At 39.8% G+C, this 22,822-nt stretch overlaps 2 protein-coding genes across 3 annotated transcripts in view; both read left to right on the top strand.

Annotated features, from left to right (window-relative positions):
- The window catches only part of LOC149065123 (uncharacterized), a 79,397-nt gene extending 61,700 nt beyond the window's left edge, over positions 1 to 17,697 (top strand). Inside the window, exons 1-2 of one of the 2 annotated variants that reach the window (XM_089254358.1) lie at positions 11,372 to 11,505; positions 14,492 to 17,697. In XM_089254358.1, the coding sequence (XP_089110484.1) occupies positions 14,662 to 17,181 (2,520 nt within the window). In that variant the 5' untranslated portion in view covers positions 11,372 to 11,505; positions 14,492 to 14,661 and the 3' untranslated portion in view covers positions 17,182 to 17,697. Of the gene's footprint in view, positions 1 to 11,371; positions 11,506 to 14,491 lie in introns of those variants that run through there. The other variant, XM_089254359.1, reaches the window with a different exon arrangement.
- Positions 17,698 to 19,046: 1,349 nt separating this feature from the next.
- On the top strand, positions 19,047 to 20,264 carry LOC149065122 (uncharacterized). The gene has a single exon (XM_089254299.1). The coding sequence runs from the start codon at positions 19,047 to 19,049 to the stop codon at positions 20,262 to 20,264; it is 1,218 nt and encodes a 405-aa protein (XP_089110425.1).
- The last annotated feature ends 2,558 nt before the right edge of the window (positions 20,265 to 22,822 follow it).

Here is a 22,822-nt window from a genome sequence, read left to right as displayed (position 1 = left end):
CATCCAACCCGTTACAAAGCGGGCTATTCACACACATCAGCGCAGTGTCGGTCACTGCCACGCAAATTACCGTTTGGATCATGAGCAAATCAATGGGATTTAACCTCTTTACGATCAGGGACGTAATATTGCGTCCAAACACCAGAAGAACAAATTCAATTCATCCATTTCTTCAACCACTTTTTCCGTGATCGCGAAGGGTTACTATAACCACATGAAACAAGAGTTGAGTGTGCTTTTCCCCCCTCCCCCCCGTTCTCTCACCATCATCGTGATATCTCAACAAGAAAGCGATCAACTGATAACGATGGTGGCGGTTCCCCTCAGTTTTTCCCCCTCCTCCTTCTCACGGCATTCCCCCCCCCCCCAACATATAATGTAATCCTTCTATTATATACTGAAAATAGAAGTGAGGAAGAGAAGAAGTAAAAAAAAACCTGCAAAGCAAGTTAGTGTAGCTGAGGGCGAAAAAGCAAGGCAAATACTTTCATTATACAATTACTCTGTACTGTTCCTTCCCACCCTTATTTCTTTTTACCTTTCATACCCTTTCTTTCTTCCTTTAACGTGGTACGCGGCTACCACATTCATCGGCAACACGTCTAATATAGGTCATTCAAATTTATCGCCAGCAAATTGTACGCGAAGAGGTTAACTTCCTCACTTATTTGCTCAATCCCCACTCCTACGATCACTTGTTCACTGATTTGCTCATCCACTCACGCCTCCGCTCACTTGCTCATTTACTACTCCTACAATCGCTTCCTCACTAACTTGCTAATTTACTACTCCTACAATCGCTTCCTCACTAATTTGCATGCTCATTCGCTCACTCCTTGTCACTGATTTGCTCATTCTATTATTCCTATGTTCACTTGCTCACAAACGTGATAACTTACTCACTTCTGTTCTCACTTGCTCACTTAATTGCCACCCCTATGCTCAATTGCTCATAGATTTTCTCATTCACTCATTTCTATTCCTACTTGTACACCAACATGTTCATTCACTACTGCTGTGTTCACTTGCAAACTTATTTGCTCAATTGCTACTCCTATGCTCACTACTTCACTGATTTACTTATTCGCCCATTATTATGTTCATTTGCTCACTAACTTGTTCACTTATTCTCTTATGCATCCTTGCTAATTGATTTGTCAATTCATTCTTTCATTCCTATGCTCACTTGTATGATAACTTGCTCATTCACTACTTCCATGCTCACTTGTTAACTTATTTGGTCAATTGTGACTTCTTGTGTGACTTCACTTGTTCACTCTCTCACTTAGATGCACAATCAGCACTCTTAAGCTTCCATTCTCACTGATTTTCTCATTCACTCACTTCACTGCTCACTTGCTCATTGATTTGTCATTCACTCATTCCTATGTTCACTTGCTCATATACTACTTCTGATTTGTCTTGTTCACTGATTTGCTATATGTTCATTCCTATGCTCACTTGCTCAGTAACTTACTCTCACTACTTCTGTGCTCACTTGCTCAGTAACTTATTCATTCACTACTTCTGAGCTCACTTGCTCAGTAACTTATTCATTCACTACTTCTGTGCTCACTTGCTCATTTATTTGATCAACGAAAACGTCTATGCTTACTTGCTTTTTGCTTGCTCATTCACTCACTTCAGTTTTCACTTGCTCACTGATTTGTCATAGACTCTTTCTTTTGCTCACTGTTTTGTCATTCACTCATTCCTATGCTCACTTGCTCACTAACTTGATCGTTCGCTACTTCTGTGCTCTCTTGCTCACTGATTTATTCATTCACTTATTCATGTGTTCTCACTTGCTCATCAACTTGCTTATTCACTACTTCTGTGCTCACTTGCCCTTCGCTCACTTTCATGATCACTTGATCCTTCCTATGATCACTTCATCAGAGATGAGCTCATTCAATCATTCTCTCTCTCATGCCCACTCGCTCACCAATTTTCTCATTCACTCATTCCTGTGGTCATCTGCTCACTGATTTGGTCAATTAATGTCTCATTTGAATGAGCAAATCATTGAGCAAGTAAGAGCAGAAATAGTGAATTAGCAAGTTAGTGAGCCAGTGAGCAAAGAAATGACGATGGAACAAATAAGTGAGCATAGTAGTGGCGATTGAGGAACTAAATGTGCAAATGAGCATTACAGCGAGCAAGTGTTTACAGAAGTAGTGAATTAGCAAGTTAGTGAGCATAGGAGTGAGAAAAAATCTAAAACATATATTTCACTTAAAATTCGGAAAACAGAGCACTCAGGCAGTCGTCCGATTGGTTAGGGGCCGTTCAAGTATTACGTCATCATCGATGGGGGGGGGGGTTCCGATTTGCTGACTTTTGACGACAAGGGAGGGGGGGTTTGGATGATGCTTACGTCATCAACCACCCTTTATGAAAATATGAGTTAGGATTCAGAGGGGCAGAGCTGATGACGAAAATTTGCTGACAAGTGCGGAGGGAGTCAGCGTTTTGCTGACTTTTGCTTGCAAGAGGGTCAAAAATGGCTAAAAATTTGCTTACGTAATACTTGAACGGCCCCTTACGTGCCCTGTGCGACCAAGATAAATATCGTCGTGCCCTGTGCGACCAAAAATTCCTTTTCTATTGTTCACTTCCACAAGAAAGGGCCATCCCTCATGTCGTGGTATTATAATTGAATTGCTATTCTATTTCTGTAATCCATATGCTATAGACATTATGTAACATTTAGTTCAGTATGTGATGGAAAGCAAAACATCTTTTTCTTAGTTTATTTATAGAATCTTTTTTATACAATTCAACTCGTATGAACTAATTTAGTTCATCAAGAGGAAAACTTGATTCATTCCAATTGATAATAAATACACGAACAGGGTTTTTTTTTAGAAAGGGAGCCGCTGTATTTTAGGGTGGTGATGTATACGAAATATCTTGGGAGTAAAATTATACAGTAAGACTTCAGTATAACGTTGACCACGTTTAACGTCATCCCGCCTATAGCGACAGTTTTTTTTTTTTGGTCCTGCTAGTACAATTTGTAGCAAATTTTATTCGTTATTATGTTACCCCACTGATGAAGTCGTTTTTATTCGAAGTCATATATATATTTCGAAAATATGAAATATTTTTAATAGCATCTTACTCGGTGCGCCAAAAACGAGAAAAACCTTTCGATAGTTTGTGGGCACTTGAAGTGACATTCCCTCACTGATAAGTGCCCTACAGAGCCACTGTAGTGATCTCTAAATTTTTTCGCGGATCCAAGTGATCTGGAAATGTGTCCGGGCCGCGAAGTGCTCTGGAACTGTGCCACGCATCACTCAAGTGATCCGTAATTATATGCCGCCGATCACTTAAATAATATGAGAATGTGCCGCGGGTAACATGAGTGATGTAGAACCGCACTGTGGCACACTTAAGGGCTCTAAAACTAAGTCACATCTCACTCAAGGAATCTCTAAATGTGTCACGAATCGCTTAAGTGTTCTGGAATTGTACCACGGGACACTTGAGCGATCTGTAAATGTGCCGCTTAGTTCATTTTTTTCACAAAATTAGGTTTGAAGAGGGCAGGCCGCATCAGATAACCCCCCGGGGCCATATTTACTCCGCGGGCCAAGGGCCTTTATGCGATTTATCATTGTATGGCTTAGAGGGTAGGTCGCGATGAATTTATTAAGATAAATTTTGCGTTCATAGCCTTCAAATAACATTGAAATTAACAGAAATTGATTGTAATAACATATAAAGGTATTTTCTTCCGAAATTTCAATTGAAAAATATTTTTTTTGCATTAAAAAATAAATTTTTGATTTGCTTACGTAATACTTGAACGGCCCCTAATTTATTCCGCAAAATTATGTCTTTTCGTATTTCAACGACAGATTAGTCGACATATCAGCTCAAAATAGTGCACTGAAAATGTAAAAATAATTGCGGAATGCAAGATTATTTGCCGAGACCTTCCCTCAGTGTAAACATAATTTTGGCCAGGTTTTCGGGTAAAATACCCCACTATGCGTCGTATAAATGGGAGAAATCCCATAAAGGAGATATTCAAGAAGGCCGTATAAATGAACTGTATTCGTATAGTTTCACCTATATTGGTGATAAGAGGGAAGTTTCAAACAAAGGAAGAAAGGAAATCTAATCGAAATATTACTCCATTCACCAAGATATCACAAAAGAAAGGATTTGTCCCATTAAAGAATGAAGAAGGATTTGGTCGCTCAGGGCACGACGATATCCATCCTGGCCGCACGGGGCACGACACCGTCCGATTCGTCAAAAATTCCCTCGCAAAGAAACCCGCAACTTGACGGCAATCAGACTGACGGGTCGGCGCTTGATGAGTCTGAAGGAAAAGGCTACCAGAGGCAACTAGACCGTTCGAGTCGGGACTATCGTTGCTGCGACGGATGTGCCTGAATACACCTTTATTAGAGAACATATGTAGGGTGAGAGAAGGGGAAGCTGCCTGGTCCCATTGCCTTATTCCACCGACAGACTGCTGCATGGTGGACATACCATTCCACTATGTTACAAAGTGAAAATTCAAGGTGCTTTCTTTTGAAGGACCCTTTGCACTCTGATGGGTAAAAAAAGTTTTCTTTCTTTAACATTTCAACTTTGAAATAAATTCCCCCTTTTTCATGTATTTGTTTTGATGATATTTTTACATGTTCAAAAACGTATGTGGAATAAAGAAAATACTATAAATATAATTTCTCTAATTGCCAAACCTATACACGTGAAAATACTCCGAAAACGACAGAAAACATTTTTTCACCAGAATAACCAAAAACAAACACAAGCATTTAACAATCCTTGTTAAATGCATAAAACGATAACGAAATACACAAAATCTGCCAACTTCATTTATGAAATAACTTTCCTAACTTCACGTTTAAAAATAAAATAGTAGAAAGTAGAAATAGATACAATATATGAGGTATCGCAAAGAGCAGAATGAACTAATATATCAAACAAAACGAAAATAACAGTAAATAATGAGAAATAAAAATATACATTTTCTGCTTGCGATGCGTAAATAAAGCACGTGAATACTTGCAATATAGCTCCGAGCTTGAAATGTGCTGACGTTTGTACCATTTCTGATGCAGAATATAGGAAAAAGTCGCTTCTTAGAGAGGAAGGACTCTACAGAAAGGCTAATTTTTTGATGGGAGAGCAAACACGGCTAGTGAATGACTGAAGAATCACTGATCAGTAACGCAATATGGAGACTAATGACAATCATGTCTGTGACGATGATCGTCGTCATTTTTAACAGGTGCATAAACGATTTCTCCACCCTGTAATTTTCTCCGAAAAGCAGCAATATTTCTTAGATCATTCGGGAACAAAGCGCTGTTGTCAGACGGAAATATTAATTACCTATTCATTGAATTGAATTGAATTGATGGACGCCCAACAAAAAACATTTGCCCATTACACTAACAAATTTTTTTGTCAAACTTATTTTATAAATAATCTTTGACAAAGAACTTTTATAGTGTAAGGCCGGTATTACACTATAAAAGTTTTGTAAAAGCTCTTTGATAAAACGTAAAAATTCAACCAATAAGATCACCGGTTGCAACCTATTGGTTGAATTTTTCAACTTTTATAAAATATTTTTCATAAAACTTAATAGCGTAATCCCGGCCTTAAGCCCGCGCGCGGATTACACCATAAAAATTTTATAATTCTTTTAAAAATGCAACCGATTAGTGAATTTTCTCACCCACGACCATTTACCAACATCGTGAATTCCTAAAGTCCATAACTTCGCGTTACTTCATACACCTAATAGAAATTATAAATTCAAATATACTGAAAACAAAAGTCAAATTCTATGATTGTTTCGCGATCGACCAAAATCCGTTACGATTTCCGATCACGATCGACAAATTGCCGATCGCTTCTCCTAATCTCGCATATTAAGAGAAAACCCTGAAAGGAGTGACCAGTATATGCCTGCCGTTCACTCAGCTCACTCAGAAAATAGCCAAGCCAAATTCTAAGGGCAAGCCCGAAACCTCCGTACACTGTCATACTAACGATCTCGATAGGCTGACACGAACCTAATTTGTTTTAGGCCTTTCGTGGAAGAAGGAGTCCTTCTCACCCAGACATCGCATATACAAAGAATTCGCACCACAACATTCTTTTTTATAATGTCCGAACCCATTGCATCCATTGTTAAGGACTGATAGAGAGTGCTCATTGTTGACAGTTTAGAAATGAAGTTAGAATTTATTTCCCTATCATTGTTGAAATTGTCTCCCATTGTTAAAAGCGAAGCTTTTGTAGATAATTCGATGACGTTCCATCCCCGAACAGGTGAGTTGCGTCGGAATATTTCGTTGTGGTACCATTTTAAATAGCCTCGTGTGTATTTTTTGTTTTAGTTTCTCCCTTTCTCCTGCATTATCAGGGTATCAGAATTAATTCTAATTTTTTTCTGTCGAGGAGGAAAAATAAACCGAACCATAGAAAAGAAAAATGTGTTTGCACACATATTTAAAAGCGCTCATCAATTACCAGCGAAATTCCCAGAAAACGACGATGTGATTCGCTCCTATATATTGGGCATGTCATATCACTTGATGGTACCGCTTGCGTCAACACCTTTGGAAGGAGGAAATCGCAACTTCCATCTTCGGAACACTATTTCTCGCTTAACAACAGCTGATGTCGTGCTAGAGAAGATTACACAAGCTGTCTCAAGAGGCATCATAGGCTTCCTGGGAAAATTCTCGCGTACCTTGCACCACGTTAGAAACACAATAGCAGCATAACTAGTTTATACACTTTTGCAAAATTATAGCGTCAGATCTCATTATGATGAAATCCACCGATACAATTGACGCTCTCGGGCAGTGATTTAGAGCAGCATTTAAGTATAGATCATGGTGCGTAGCGCTGCAGACAGAAGAACTGAAACTTCAAGTTAAACAAGCGTTTCATGAATGGATGCTTCATCCGGATACGTTTACGTTGCTACAGTGAAAGGCGCCTACATATGGGGAAAAACGTCGGGGGTGGGGGGGCGGAATTTTTCCAGTCATTTCATATGTACGGAATTCAGGCCCTTTCACAGGAGGGGAGGAGGTGGAGTAGTGCGTTGCATTGTTTTTCATAAGTTATTATCAGCAAAAATTTATTAGAGGCTCAAGTAGCCTCAGCCGACACCATCTAGTCTACAGCAGAAGGCCTACGCGTGAAGCTTGTAACGTCACGAGCTTCACGCTATAGATAATGTTGTCTCAATTCCCCCCCCCCCCCCAGGTACCGACCCCAATCCCCAATGGCTACAGAATTTTTTTTTTTCATGACTATCAATTACGAATATTCTTCTGACATACGGCCCATGATACACATGCTACTAAATTCGCAATTCTACTAATTTTCACGAATTTGAATGACTAATTAGTTAATCGATTATGATTTCAATTAGCATCAGGATGGCAAATTTATAAATATCAGGAAATTCACAATTTTACTAATTTTCACGTATTTCAATGACTAATTAATTAACTAATTATGATTTTAATTAGCATCGGGATCGTTGTGATTGATGAATGACAATCTCTCAAATTTATGAAAATTAAAAAAATCGCAATTTTACTAATTTTAACGAATTTTAATGACTAATTAGTTAACTAATAATTAGGATCGTAATTAGCATCGGGATCGATGTGATTAATAAATGACAAACTTCCGAATTTAGGAAAGTTGATTCTAATTATTCTTGGATATTTACATAATTTTCGTCTTTGAACATGACTTTTTTATTAGAATTGTGTTTGTGTCTTTTTTTCCCCCGCTACTGCATATTTCAATAAAACAAGCAATTTTCCTTTATCTTCTATATATATAAAATTGATTTTCTGTGTGTGTGTGTGTGTGTGTATGTTCTCTATACAAATCTACAATTTTAGATCGATCGTCGCCAAATTTTGCATATATACCAAATGGGACCCGACTTGAACGATAGGCTACTTTAAAATTTCGTCAGACCAGGGCAAATGCCCCAAATGGGCAAAAAACCGTAGGGCAACAATGGTTTTTGGGCCTCAACAATCACTTTCCGAACGTTTACTTTGGTTACCGTGGTTCCCTAGCAATGCGTTTAAGACGTGTATATGCCTTTACAATGGTTTGCCATTTCTTTAATGCTGTACGTATATGTATAATATTTATGCCTTTATAATGGTTTGCCACTTTATTCAATCCTCCCAGTAATGAGAGCTTTTTGAATAGACACCATCATCACCATCACTTTGAGGGTAAGGCAAAGGATGATGCCCCACAGAAATCAGTGTTAAAATTGCCGATTTTACTGTAGAAATGCTGAAACTTTGTGGAGTTTTCTGTCACATACATAATTTTAAAAATTGTGTTGAATTCTAGATTTCTGAAATATTGAGTTTGATTAGAGATATACGAAGCCCAGGAGATCAAATATGAAGTAATTAGCCGGACCTACTTTTGAGTTGGACATTCATGCAATAACATTGATTTCAACTTTTTATTTATATCTTCTCAAGCGAAAATTAATGTCTCCGTAGTGTCTTTTGATATTCAACTGCATAAATTCATAGTTTAGGATGTTTTAAAATTAATTATGGGCCCGTAAAGTACATCGAAGAAATTCCACAGCTTCAATTAAGCATTTTTGAAAGCTGAAACAGGCAGATGGAGAACTTAAAGTTCGGGGGGGGGGGGGATCGAAATACCGAATCTTCCCGCTTCAGGATGCACTCAAGCCAAGGTATTCGCAGATGCTCAGCAGGCTCTCTGAAGTGGAAAGCCGTTGTTTTGGGGCATAGAGTTGCGTAGTGAAGAGGCGTGCCTATGGTCACACACACCTTTGAGTGAGAAACGATACCATAGCTCAAAATTCACACGCTTAGATTAACTTGAAGGTTTCCGGGGAGGAGGGGGAGGGAAGATAATGATCACTCCATTATGTGTATTTTGCGGACACGGTGGGATATATAAGAAATCCTTCCGTGATATGAGAAGATCCTGTATATCCGCTTATGTTTGAAATGCATACTACAATATTATTATATGAGGGGAATTATTCTTCAGCCATAAAAACGGAGGGAGTTTATAATTACTACCTCAAAAATGCTTATATAACCCAGCAACATAATTCATACGTAAAAAAGTTTGCGTTTATTCACTGTCAAATAATCTGATAATATGTCCTAATGATACGCTTTTTTTTTGCATGGCAATGCATTAAATGCACTTGAAAATTTTTGAAAATTAAAATTAAATTTCATTATAAAAAAATCTAATAAGTTTTATCGGATTTTTTATGGCTACCACATGATGCAGAGGGAAGCTACATCACACACTGGCAACTCTGTAAAATTCATGCCGTAATAACACCTGTAGTGTGCGTGCGCAAAAAACGTATCAAAACTATATTTCTCTGACTAAAGTCATGGCCCCCACAAGAAGGAGGCTGACAGGGTTACAGCCCTGGGGCCCGTGACGATCCTCATCATTTTTTTTTTTCACGCCATAAATTCACTATAAAGGGGGGCCATGGGCGGAAGTACGTCAAACCGAAAGATACCCAGGCTACATCGCCATATGGTAATATCGGCTCATTGTCCTCACGGACTGGATACAAATACAAATACAACGCCACAACAGGCAAATTGCCCAACGAGGTGGCTGACTTAAGAACATCATGGATCCCCGAGCTATTTTTTGGTGGCCCTACCTACTACTGCTACACCACACATGCACCCCCCCCCCGCGAAACCCCCCAACGAATCGGTACATGCGGGAATGTGCGTGTACGTGTAGCGCAACCTGATGTAAAGTTTGTTTCTGTGTAATGCTTGTTATGTGTAGTGCTGTCATCTGCCCCCAGTTTTTCTAACTATGAGTGAAGTGTTATGATTGAACGATTTATCGTTGTAGGACTGTTGCTCTCTGTGGCGAGACTTTTTAACGGGGAGATCGGCTCGCATTTGCGCCTTGAAGTTGGGAACCACAGAAAACCAACTTCAGCCGACCACCACTGTGGGGTTCGAACCCGGATCCTTGCATCACGAGTCCGGCACTAGAACCACTCGACCACCACAGCGGCAATTTATTCATACCTCTGGCAATTTATTCATAAAAAGCATACATTACAAAATATACATTACAGTCACAACAACTATAAAATCAGTTGCGAGATCACAATCTACGTATACAGTCGGAAATCAAGCATATAATCCTATATTCCATATTAAATCTTAATTCGAATATAAAATCCTAAATCAATATTGAAATAAATAATAAATCAGATGAAATTCATAATCGATTTCATTCTCAATTTAAATCGTTCGATTTCCACGGCATTTTTACTGTTCTTGTGCCATCAGTCAGTCTTCTTTATAGTTGATCAGTTCCTTTATTCTTTGTGAACGGCGAGATGGTGCAGGAGCGGTGATACGGGGAGGGGGCAACACACCATCAAAAGTGAAGTCGACTGATCTAATGCATATATGTATAGATGAATTGACATCATCATCGTGCCCCAACAGCAATAATGACCATGTCCCCCCCAGACTTCCAAGTCTATCTCCGCATATGAAGGGGGCCCGTGAAAAGTCTGGTCTGGGGGCCTGTCAAAGGTCTCATCCTAGCCTAGGATGAGACCTTTGGCAGGTCCCATAGGATTCCTAGGGGCTCCGCTCCAGGATACGGGAGCCATGACTAAAGCCTTGTAGACGCAGGGCCGGACTTTGGCAGGTGCGAAGGATGCGGCCGCACCGGGCCGTTAAATTTTTGGGACCGCAAAAGGAAATAAAAATGTTTTGATTACATTTTCACTTCAAATTCTTAACAAAGCAATAGCTTAAAATTCAGTCCAAGACAGAGAAAGAGAATCTCTAAGATTCATGACCACAGAGTATTCTTACAGTCATTCTCGGGCACTTGGTGCACCTGACGGGCGCAAGAGTACCCATGGACCCCTGGGGTATTGAAAAAACCCTGTTCAGAGAAGGCCGCAATTTTTTTTTTTTTTTTTTTTTTGCACCGGGCCGCAAAATACTTGAGCCCGTCCCTGTGTAGACGGCACTGGATGCATGGTAATTAGCTGAGCTGAATATAAAGGAATTCTTTAGTTTTTGTGTTTTTTAAATAAAAATGAATTTCTTGTTTAGAAGTTTTTATTTTCGAGAATCTCTCGCGACCCCCCACGTTTGTAGAATGAAGCAATCCTTATGAACAGTCGACTTCCGAGGGAGTCAAGAGACGTCACCACGTGACGTCACGCGAGTTCCCACTGTCCCAAGCGCGCCCGCGCGTACGTTCAGATTCGGTGAAAGCCGTAGCCATTGACATATTTCCGACGCCCAATCCAACCCCTCACCACCGTTTGTGTTTACTTTGACTCTCGCTTCTTCATCACAACATCGGTGGGATTGAACTGAAATTCCTCATCGGTCAATCAACAATTTGACTGTCCTTTGGAGACGTTGCAAACTGCATAAATTACAGGTGAGTCTCATTTCCATTTCCCATCATCGCAGATGGTAATCGTGAATTTTCTTTGCCAGTAGATGATTTCTCTCTCTCAGCCTCTCTCGTCCCATTTCGATATGCTGCCATCTATGAGTAAAAAAAAGTACTTCCACGATTTGGGACTTAATTGAGGTTACCAACCGTCCTCCTTTTTGATGTCGTTTCAAGCTTTCCCGTTTTTTACGTTTTGGGAAAAAAAATTCGCCCCTTTTCGTCTTTTCTGTGTGTGTGTGGTTTCTCCACCACAATTTTTTTTTTCTCCACTCTGAAACATATATTTCATATGGGGTCATTCAAGTATTACGTCAGCATCGATGGAGGGGGGGGGGTTTCCGATTTGCTGACTTTTTGATGACGGGGGGGGGGGGAGGTTCGGATGATGCTTGCGTCATCAACCACCCTTCATCAACAATATTGCATCTTACTCGGTGCCTGAAAACTGGAAAAAACCTTTTGCTAGTTTGTGGGCACCTACACTAACGTTCTCCCTAATGATCATGGCTCCCTCGATTAGGGAGATGTGATGTCATTAGACCATGATCATTAAGGCCCCCGTTTCTTGTTTTCTTCACGCTGTAAATTCATCATAAAGGGGGCCCGTGAAAGTCTGGTTGGGGGCCCCGCGTAAGATACTGGCCTGGGGCCCTGCTCCAGGATGTGGGGGGACCATGCTAATGATAAATCACAGAGCCACTTCAGCAATCTCTAAATGTCTCGCGGATCCAAGTGATCAGGAAACGTGCCCGGGCGCTTAAGTGTTCTAGAATTGTGCCACGCATGATTTAAGTGATTCGTGATGATGCCGCGGATCACTTAAGTAATCTGGGAATGTGCCGCTGGTAACTTGAGTGATGTAGAACCGCACCGGCAGCTGCTTAAGAGCTCTAAAACTGTGGCACGTGTCACTCAAGGGATCTCTAAATGTGCCACGGATCGCTTAAGTGTTCTGGAACGGTGTCGCGGGTCAATCAAGTGAACTGTGAATGTGCCGCTTAATGCATTTTCATAAAATTAGGTTTGAGGGGGCCAGGCCACATCAGATAATCCCAGTGCCACATTTGGTCTGCCGGCCACGGGTTTAGCACATATGGCTTGGAAGGTGTGTATTAGCAATTATCAAAATTTTAATTAAAAAAAAAAATTTTGATCATCTGGGGAGTGGGAGTCACAACATCCCATGCCCCCTCCTTCGCGTACGTCTCTGATCCCATCAATATGCGTTAGGAAGTAGGGAGCAGAGCCGACGAAATTTTGCTGGCGAGGGGAGGGGGGAGTTTTGATGACGGGGGGTCAAAAATAGCTAAAAATTTGCCCCCCCCCGCATTCACCAATATATAGCCGTCGAAATTCCTAGAATTTTGTTCTGTTTTGGCTTTTTTTAGCGGTTCTGACACCGCGGTTTATTTTATAGTTCGGAAAAATTATTGTTGTGACCGGTTTTAATGGTCGGAATAGTGGCGCCATCTATCAGGAAAATCGGGGTAAGTTACGTCATTGAGGGTGCGGGTGCACGCTTTTCTTTCTCAGTTTGCAAACCTGGTAACCCTAGACTTCATGGAAATGAGAGAGGGATAGAATAAGATCCTTCTTTTTTTATTAGGCTGACTATATTTCTTCGAAAGAAAACGGAAATTGGGATTCCAAATACGGGACATCGCCAAAAATGGTACCAAAAGTAAACAAAAGTTGTCAAATATTGCTGAAAATCATGCAGAAATAACAATGGCGGGAAATGGGGCATTGCTGCAAATTGCAGTGCATTCATATATAACTGCATAAAATAAAACGTTCACCGAGACAAATACATAAGATAAATGTTATTTTTTATAGTTGTCATTATCATAATATAATTTATGAGTTGGATAGTGATTTCGACCTTACCCTTCAATAAATTCAAATAGGCTTTGTGCAAAAAAACGGGAAAAGAAGGACATTTATGCAAAAAAAAGGTCGGGATGGCCAGAAAAAACAAGAAAACCGGGACATATGGTCACAATATTCTTCATAGATACCGAATTTCAATTAAGAAGCTAACAATCAATGATTTTACATAGTGCCGTGAGTTATAAAAAGCTTATTAATTGACGTGTTTTCTCATTTGGGGAGCGCAATTTTTCTGAATTTTTATTATTCCCGAAATTGTTTCTGAATTTTCATTGTTCTTGAAATTATCCAACGTCATCATTCGAACTGAGAATAAATGTTTACGCTTCGAATACAGTGAACGCTGCAATATAACACACCATGGAAAAGACTGCTTCTTTTTCACACATGTATGGTCAGAAAGGTATACCGAGATCATACGAAGGTGAAGGGGTCTGTTGCTACCAGAGACATACATATATGTATGTAAACGTGTATATATGTATTACGGTAAAAAACCAGTAAAACCTAGGTTTTAGCAAGGCGAATTGGTAAAAGTTTGAAATACGATTGTAAATGTTTTCATTTCTGACTTTTATCAAGTCAAAGCCTGTTTTTAATGAATAAATTAACCATCGTGAACTTATTGCCATTTATTATTTAATTAATAAGTACAATTATTTTAATGGTTATAAATAATAATTAACAAATATACTGATTGCCATGAATTAATAAGTTCCTGACACCAATTAATTAACTATTACAATTAATTAATTTACTCCTGACGCTGAAGGCAGTTATTAATTATAATCAAAAATGTAATAATTAATCTATACTCCGACTATCAATAAGCATCATGGCCATCAATCGATGGTCAATTGATTCATTAAAAACGGGTTTTAACTAATCTGAGTAAAGTAGTTCGGTTATTCACGGCCACCCCCGGAACGTAACCCCCGCCAATACGGGCGGGGGGGGGGACTGTACTCCACATCAAATTTTCATTTATGTAAGCTGTCATGTTTGGCAGTTTATGCTAAAAAGATAAGTGACTGGGTTGGCGGCTCTTTTTGTGATCATCTTTTAATTTTTCTTGCAGGTAAATGGAGATCGTCATCAAATTCTGCAGAAGAAAATTAGCAATTCTGTGAAAGTGAATCGACTGCTAAAGCTTATAGGAACAATATCGAGTGAAAGAATAACACAATTGGGGGGAAATTTTCCGTTTTCACTTCCACTTGATCTTTCGATTTGTTTTAAGACATTGGTATGGATGAGTTATCTTCCGTGACAACAACCGCAACAGACACTATAAGTGAAAATAATTCAAATGACACTTTTCCAATTAAATCATCGAAGAAAGCCTCTTCCGCTGGTGAAGTTATTACAAAACAATCAAGCGCCTTCGCAATGAGTCACATGAACGACGTTGATGAGAAGCTGTCACGAATGCCAAAATTAGAAAAACATGAGGGGATTGATATACTGGAAATGCCACCGGAATGTGATGTTTGCAACGAGTGCTTCCAGTTGAACTTTCCGACAAATGAACTCAAAAACGAACAAGAAGACGCTCAAGGCAACACTAACATCAATAAAAAGTGTAGATATTGTAGTAAGAAGATTCCGAGTAGGTCTAAGATATTTAGCAAGAAAAGAGAACACGCTGGAGGAAAGCCACACAAGTGTGAACTTTGTGGTAGGAGGTTTATGCGCGCGTGCAGTTTGACCCTTCATAAAAAAATCCACTCCAAAGAAAAGTCACAAGATTGTGAACGTAGCAGTGAAAAATTTACGGGTTCGCGTAGCTTGACCCGTCATGAAAAAATCCACTCTGAAAAAAACCAACTGGAGTGCGTGTTTTGCAATAAGAAGTTTTATGAAAAGGCTAATTTGAATCGTCACATGAAGGTTCATGACGAAGAGAGGCCGTATGAGTGCGAGGTTTGCGGTAAACGCTTTAAGCATAAAGCGAGTTTTATTCCTCATAAAAGGCGCCATACTGGAGAGAAGCCATATGAGTGTGAATTTTGCGACAAAAGGTTTCCGGATTTGTCCAATTTAATTCACCACAAAATTATTCACAACAAAGAAAAGCCACATGCGTGCGACTTATGCGATAAGAAGTTCCGGACAAGCACTTTATTACGCTCGCACAGAAGAGTCCACACTGGAGAGAAACCGCATGAATGTGATTTATGTGGTAAACGATTTGGATCGTCGTGTGAATTGAAGATTCACAAAAGAAGGCACACAGGAGAGAAGCCGTATGAGTGCGAATTTTGTGGCAAAAGATTTTCGGACTTGTCCAATTTAATTAACCACAAAGTGGTCCACACCAAAGAAAAACCACATGAATGTGACTTATGCGATAAGAAGTTTTCGAGAAAGTTTGAATTGGGTTTGCACAAAAGAGTTCACACTGGAGAAAAACCGTATGACTGTGATGTATGTGGTAAAAGATTTGGGTTTTTGAACAGTTTGACAACTCACAAAAGGGTTCACACTGGAGAAAAGCCGTATGAGTGTGATGCTTGCAGTAAAAGATTTAGAGAAAAGATAGGTTTAGAAAATCACAAAAGAGTGCACACTGGAGAAAGACCATACGCGTGTGAGTTTTGTGGTAAAAAGTTCAGAGAACAGTCTAGTTTAAGGCGTCACAAAAAAGTGCACACTCGGGAAAAACCACATGAATGTGATTCTTGTGGTAAAACTTTCGCGGAAAAACAACATCTACTCAGACACAGATTGATCCACACTGGTGAAAAACCATATGAGTGTGAATCTTGCGGCAAAATGTTTCGCACAAAATCTACTTTGAACGGTCATAAAAAAACCCATACAGGAGAAAAACCACATGAGTGCGTGATTTGCGCTAAGAAGTTTGGGCGTATGTCTAGTCTGAACAGTCACAAAAAAATTCATGCCGCAGAAAAGCCGTATGAGTGTGAGCTTTGTAGAAAGACATTCTCAGATAGTCGTGGATTAAGAATGCACAGTAGAGTCCACACCGGAGAAAAACCGTATGAGTGCGAGTTTTGTAGTAAAAAGTTTTCATTATGTTCCAGTTTGAAAGTACACAAAAGAATTCACACGGGAGAGCGGCCACATAAATGTGAGGTTTGCGATAAAACGTTTTACGATCTCTCTCATATAATTAAACATAGGAGACTCCACACTGGAGAAAAACCCTACGAGTGTGACGAATGCGGTAAGAAATTTACATGCAGTTCGAGCTTAACAAGTCACACGAAGCTTCACACTGGAGAAAAACCATATGAGTGCGAACTTTGTGGTAAAACATTTACGTCTAGTTCTAATTTAAATAGGCATACAAAGGTGCACACAGGAAAGAAACCATTTGAATGCGAGTTGTGCTACAAGAAGTTTCGTCATAGCTCCTCATTAAAATGCCACAAAAGGTCACACAGTGAGAAACTCTCATATGAATGCGACGTTTGCCACAAAAATTTTAAGGAATACTCTGATTTAAGCAGACACAAAAAGGTTCACAATGGCGAAAATCCGCACGCTTGTGAAGTTTGCGGTGAAACATTTTCTCGCAAGTCTCGTTTAAAAAACCATGCGAAGTCCCACAACGAAGGAAATCCATACGAGTGTGACATTTACAAAGAAAAGTTTATGGAAAGCTCCAGTGTCAAGGACCACAAAAAAATCCACTCGATAGAAATGCCATATGTGTGTGAAAATTGCGGCAAATCGTTTGCAGTTAGTTCCAGCTTGAAAACACACACGATGATACACTCGCTTGAGAATGTCCATGACTGAGTAGGTTAACTGTGAAAGATTTTTCAAAACATTGTAGTTTTGAAGGAACATTTGTAAATGGGTCTTTGAGAACATTTTCGGATGTAAGGACGGGATTACACTATAAATGTTTGATAAAATCCCTTTTATAAAACTTAAAAAATCCAGCCAATAAAGCTCATAGGTTACATTCGAGCAAATGCACCCGGTAATCTTATGGGTTGAATTTTTCAAGTTTTATAAAAGGACTTTTAGAGAACTTTTATAGTGTAATACCGGCCTAAACCACATTTGTCTACGCCGAACGGGCTCCATTTTTTCCTTTGGAAAGTTCTAAAAATGCTCTTATCTAACATTATAGGTATTTTTCTAAGCTCTAACATGCTGCAGTAGAATTTCGATATTCCGAGGTTAATATGGCCGAGATAGCACTGCCTGAAGAAGAGCCCGTTTGTTTAGCTGGTGTTGACCGAGATACCAAAAAACTCGGATTGTCCGAAAAGTGTCATAAAACGACTAGAGTTTTATGTCACTTCTAGTTAGAGGGCTGGCTTGCTGCCAACAGCTGTTTCTCCTCTTCCTCGTCAGAGGGCGCTGACGAAAGAAAAAAATAAATTTTTTTATTACTATTATTGTCGCGAAAGGCTTTCCTCACTTACACCAAAAAACGCTTAGCGTGTAAAGTCGGCCTCCCAGCAGACTTCCCTTCTTCGGGAAGAGGCGCTCGCCACAAACGGATCGGGGAAACGTACAGCTCAAGACTCGAGCTTGCGAATGGAGCCCCCGCACTCATAAGAGACCACTGAAATCAGTGTTGTACAGTGTATATAATATCTTAATCCAGAAAATAATTTAATCCAGTATGTATCTTGTACCCCAGAAAATTTTTATGTATGGTACTCCTCTCAAAATTTGCCCCCACGGGCGGGAATTTTCTCAACTCATGGAAAATTTCATTCATTCCTTGTCACTCTTAACTTGTATCGGCAATCAGAGCAAGAGAATATCACTTTTAGTTGTTGTTACTGTGTAATGTCATGTCTCCTCCCCCCCCCCCTCCAACCTAACAAAACTAACCATTTTTCTGCTATCCCCCCACTTTCTTCTCTCCCCTTTCCAAAAAATAAAAGAAGAGAGATGGGATTAGATCAGGCTTCGAACTCTCAGAGAGAGGAACATGGTCATCACAGAGTCGCCATACACATGCAAAATTGACTGTTCCCAAAGGAAATAGCAAGGGGGGATTATCCCACATGCAAGGAAAGAATAGGTATCAACAGGAATCACATACTGGCGACGCCGGCTAGGTGTGATGATGGCGAAGAGGTGCGATAATGTAAGAAAGACGTCTTGCTATTATTCAAGCTTTGGAAGAACACATGCCCAGGCATCCAGAGAAATAAACAAACCAAATAATAGGTGCATAGACTGCGCTCTGATGAACTTGGCTCACGCTTCACAACTGAGATCCAGATCATAAAACAGCCGGCAAAGAATTTACAAGCCATTTACTTGTACGGGGTCGCAGCTTGATATACTAGACCAAGAAGAGATGAGTGCTCAAATAGACGTTAACTTATTAGAAGGGGAGGTGCCCTTGCGTCTAATTCAGATTAACATGGACAGATCTAAGAACTGTACTTTCCATCTGGTGACCTATGCCATAGAACACAAGATTGATCTACTGTTGGTGCAGGAACCGTGGGTTAATCGCGGTGCTCTCCGTGGCTGGCCACAACAATGGACAATATGGAGTTCACAAGATTCTAAAAGTGCAATTATAGCTTCGTCTTCGCGGGTGCATCCAGCAACTTATCGTATAGGTAAACAACTTGTTGCCATACAGCTTTGCCTTCGACAGAGAGAAATAATCTTGGTGAGTGCCTATGCTTCTACGAGGGTCTAGACGGGGTACTACAAGAACTAGAGGAAATGCAACTATCTTCCATGCTAAAGAGAAGATGTTTGCTACCGATATCAACTGTCACTCGTCATTGTGGGGCTACAAAACTACAGATGCCAGAGGCTGGAAATTACAAGAATTTCTCAGCGGTCACGGCATGTACCTATTTAACGCTGGCCAAACAAAACCTACTTACGAACTTTTTGGTACAAAAGGATGGCCGGATCTCACGTTTACCTCGTCTGAGGAACTATTTGCTCATACAGTCTGGTCAGTAGGAAACGAGGATTCGCACAGCTCGCATCGGTATATTCATTTGGACCTGCATATAGAATGTCAATCTCAACTGCAATGGCGTTATAGGACGACCACACGGAGATTATTCAGGCTCAAGACACACACCAGGCCAATGTTAACCGATTTTGCACAGCAGCTGCGTATAGCACACACGGAAGAAGACCTCAATGCAACTGTGGACACCTTTATGGAAGTGTTGCAGTCTGCTTGCGTTAATATACTGGGACGTGCTCAAAAACCTAATGAAAAACTTCCCAACTGGTGGACACAGGAATTAGCTATTCATAGAAAGAGGGTTCGAGCCTTGGAGAGAAAATTTCTCAAGGCTAAAGGTAAGTTCAAGGGTGAGGCCTATACGATCTACAAAAAGGCTAGAGCAGAATATGTAAAGAAGGTTAAGAAAACTAGGAACGACTGCTGGACAAATTTTTGCGCTGCTGAAAACAACCCTTATGGGATCGCATACCGTTCTATTTTCAAAAGCAAGAGAGTACCGCCTCAAGTTTTGATGAGCGGGAGTCACAATTCCACAATCTTGGAAGCGGCGGAGCAGCAACTCGATACGATTTACCCAGATCCTACGGATACAATATCCTTGGTAAAACCAATTAGAACTGGCATCCCAGATGACGAGCAAATTACAGTGGAAGAGATCAGGAGTATTGTCACAAGATTGAAGAATAGAAGAGCACCTGGCTTTGATAATATTAGTGTTCCCATACTGAAGACATTATTCGAAGCCAATGCCGAAAAACTGAAATTACTGAAATTCTCAACAGGTTCCTGGAATTATCTCTCTTTCCTAAACATTTTAAAAAGGGGAAGCTCCTGCTATTCCTTAAGAAAGATAAAGACCCACAATTGCTACGCTCATATCGCCCAATTTGCCTACTACCCACTCTAGGTAAGGTCTACGAGAAAGTTATAGTACAAAGACTTATGTATCAATTGGAGTGCATGAACTGGCTAAGTCCTCTACAATTTAGATTTCGTGCTGGAGGGTCAGCTGAGAAAGCTATAGATTCACTGTTGCAAGTAATTGTCGGTATGCATCAACAAGGCTATCAGACGGCGATAGTCACGATAGATATTCGTGGGGCCTTCGATTCGCTGCGCCATGAAATAATTATCAATCAACTTCGCCAACTGCCACTTCCTGGAAACCTGACGCGAGTTATTGAGAATATGCTTTCAGACAGATATATAATAATGTCCTCAGACGGAGGAATAGCCATGAAAAAGCAGATGAAAGGGTGTCCACAGGGTTCATGCAGCGGCCCCTTGATGTGGTCACTTGTCCTCAAAACGCTTTTACAGATTAACTGGGGCCCGCGGGTATATCTACAGGCATTTGCCGACGATCTGGTATATGTTATATCCGGCGAAAACCATATGGCAATAACGGATGAATCACAGACAGTGTTCGGAAAATCGAGCAATTGGCTGGCTAATAATAAACTACAAATGGAAGTAGAAAAAACCCGCTTCTTGTGGCCGCACCCAAAGAAAAAGATGAAACCTAAGATCTACATTGAATGAAGGTATACGAATTCGACCGTCTCAGATAATACGATACCTTGGTGTGTTCTCTAACACTAGGAAAATTCTGCCAACGCGTTGAAGCTTACTGCGGCAACAGAATTCGGTTCTCAAACACTCCCACACGTATGGAGAAAGTCATTCCATTTTTACCCGGATGCATGAGTCCATAGCGTTCGAAAAATTCTCGAATATGTACGTGCACTTAACCATTGAAGATCATTGACTCTGACGGAAAAGTTTTTTTTTTTTACAAATATATTTTAACTATTTTACACCTAGCCATTCAGCGCAGGCTATGACCTTGCCTCTAGCGCAATGACCCTTTTGCAGAGGGTGAAACCTGCAAGAAGTCAAGGATTTAGGGAAGTTTAAGACTTCCACTGTCTCTATGTTAAAGGGTTGCTCAAGAATTTTTTTTTTTTTTTTGCCTGCAGTTCACATAAATACAGCTATATCTGTTATTAACGGTGGTGAGATGTATTTTCATCCGGTCGTAAGACCTTCCTCTCATTTAATATTAAGTATATTGAAATTATTTTGAGTGAGAATATTTTATATATAGAGTAATATATAATTTTAAAAAAAATTACAGATAGTTGTTTTTAAGCAACCATTTTGCCATTGATTGATCAATCAGTACCTCTACCTAAGTAGAGAAACCAAGACGAAGAAGACGAGAGCTCGGTACTTCGCACCAACTAGTAACGGAAGGCATCTTTAGATTACACCACCAAAGAATGGCTCTAGGCTGCCTATGGGCACTGAATCAAGGTTAAAGGGAAAAAATTTTAAGCAAAAAGTTTCGAACTAAAGAATGCGGACTTACGTCCGCTCCCTTTTGAAGGGGCGAAAGCAGTGCACGAAACACTTCGCCCAGCTGTAATGGCTATCCCACGTGAACTTTCAAAAATTCACACGGTTATTAAAATCACCTAATACTGGTGACCCGCAATTAAAAACATGTGACAATTTATTATACATACATAATTATCTTCCGCAACGATCAATCAAAACTAAATTTAAACTCACATGCATAAAAATAATAATATTCAAGTTTTTTTATTTTTTTTTGGTCTGAAATAATAGTATAGAAGTGCTAGATTGATTTTAGTTTTCATAGAGTGACATCTCTTTTGATCTATGAAGTTTTCAAAGTGAGATCAATAGATGGCAATTCACAAAAACGTTATTTTACTTGCCTGCGCCATCTAGAGAGAATAATTTCAAGTCCATGAGAAATACATTTAAGTAGCGGTTCTCCTTGCGCACCCTCCAGGGGCTCCGCGGCCGCTCGAGAAAAATAAAAAAAACAGTAAAATTTAAAAAAGTTATAAATATTTTTGATTTATTTTTTAATGCAAAAATATATCTTACAAAACTGACAGTCTATTTTTTCCCCCTTCTTCATAGGCCTTACTGGGCCCGTTCGTAACCCCACAATCAGCCAAGAGTTGGGCATGGGGGGTAACAATTTGATTCTGTTCTGTTCTGACCTTTATATGTTATTATAATCAATTTCTGTTAATTTCAATGTTATTTGAAGGCTAAGAACTAAAAATTAATCTTTAATAAATTCATGGCGACCCACCCTCTACGCCAGTGGTTCCCAACCTTTTTCGGTCCGCGTACCCCCAGCTGGCTCGGTTCCTTTCCGCGTACCCCGAATCCTCCAGAACCCCCCCCCCCACCCCAATCTGTTTCACCAAAAAAAAAAGGTACATGTTGAATTAAGTTAAATGGTCTATTTTTTAATTATTTAGTTTTTTTTTTATTTTTCAAGTAAGCAAAAACAAATTAACACAAAGATTGGGGAAAAAGTTTGGGACTGTATTGAATTACAAAGTTTTGAAAAATTAAGAGGATAAATACAAACTCAAAGCCGGAGCTGCGTTCAATTTGCTTCTATATTCATTTTTCATG

This window comes from Pholcus phalangioides, unplaced genomic scaffold (assembly GCF_987345545.1).
Source record: "Pholcus phalangioides strain wild (caught in Gottingen) unplaced genomic scaffold, Ppha-v1.0 ptg000041l_1, whole genome shotgun sequence".
In the NCBI taxonomy this organism is placed as follows: domain Eukaryota; kingdom Metazoa; phylum Arthropoda; class Arachnida; order Araneae; family Pholcidae; genus Pholcus; species Pholcus phalangioides.
The sequence above is the reverse complement of the archived record's forward strand: the minus strand, read 5'-3'. Positions and strand labels throughout refer to the sequence as shown.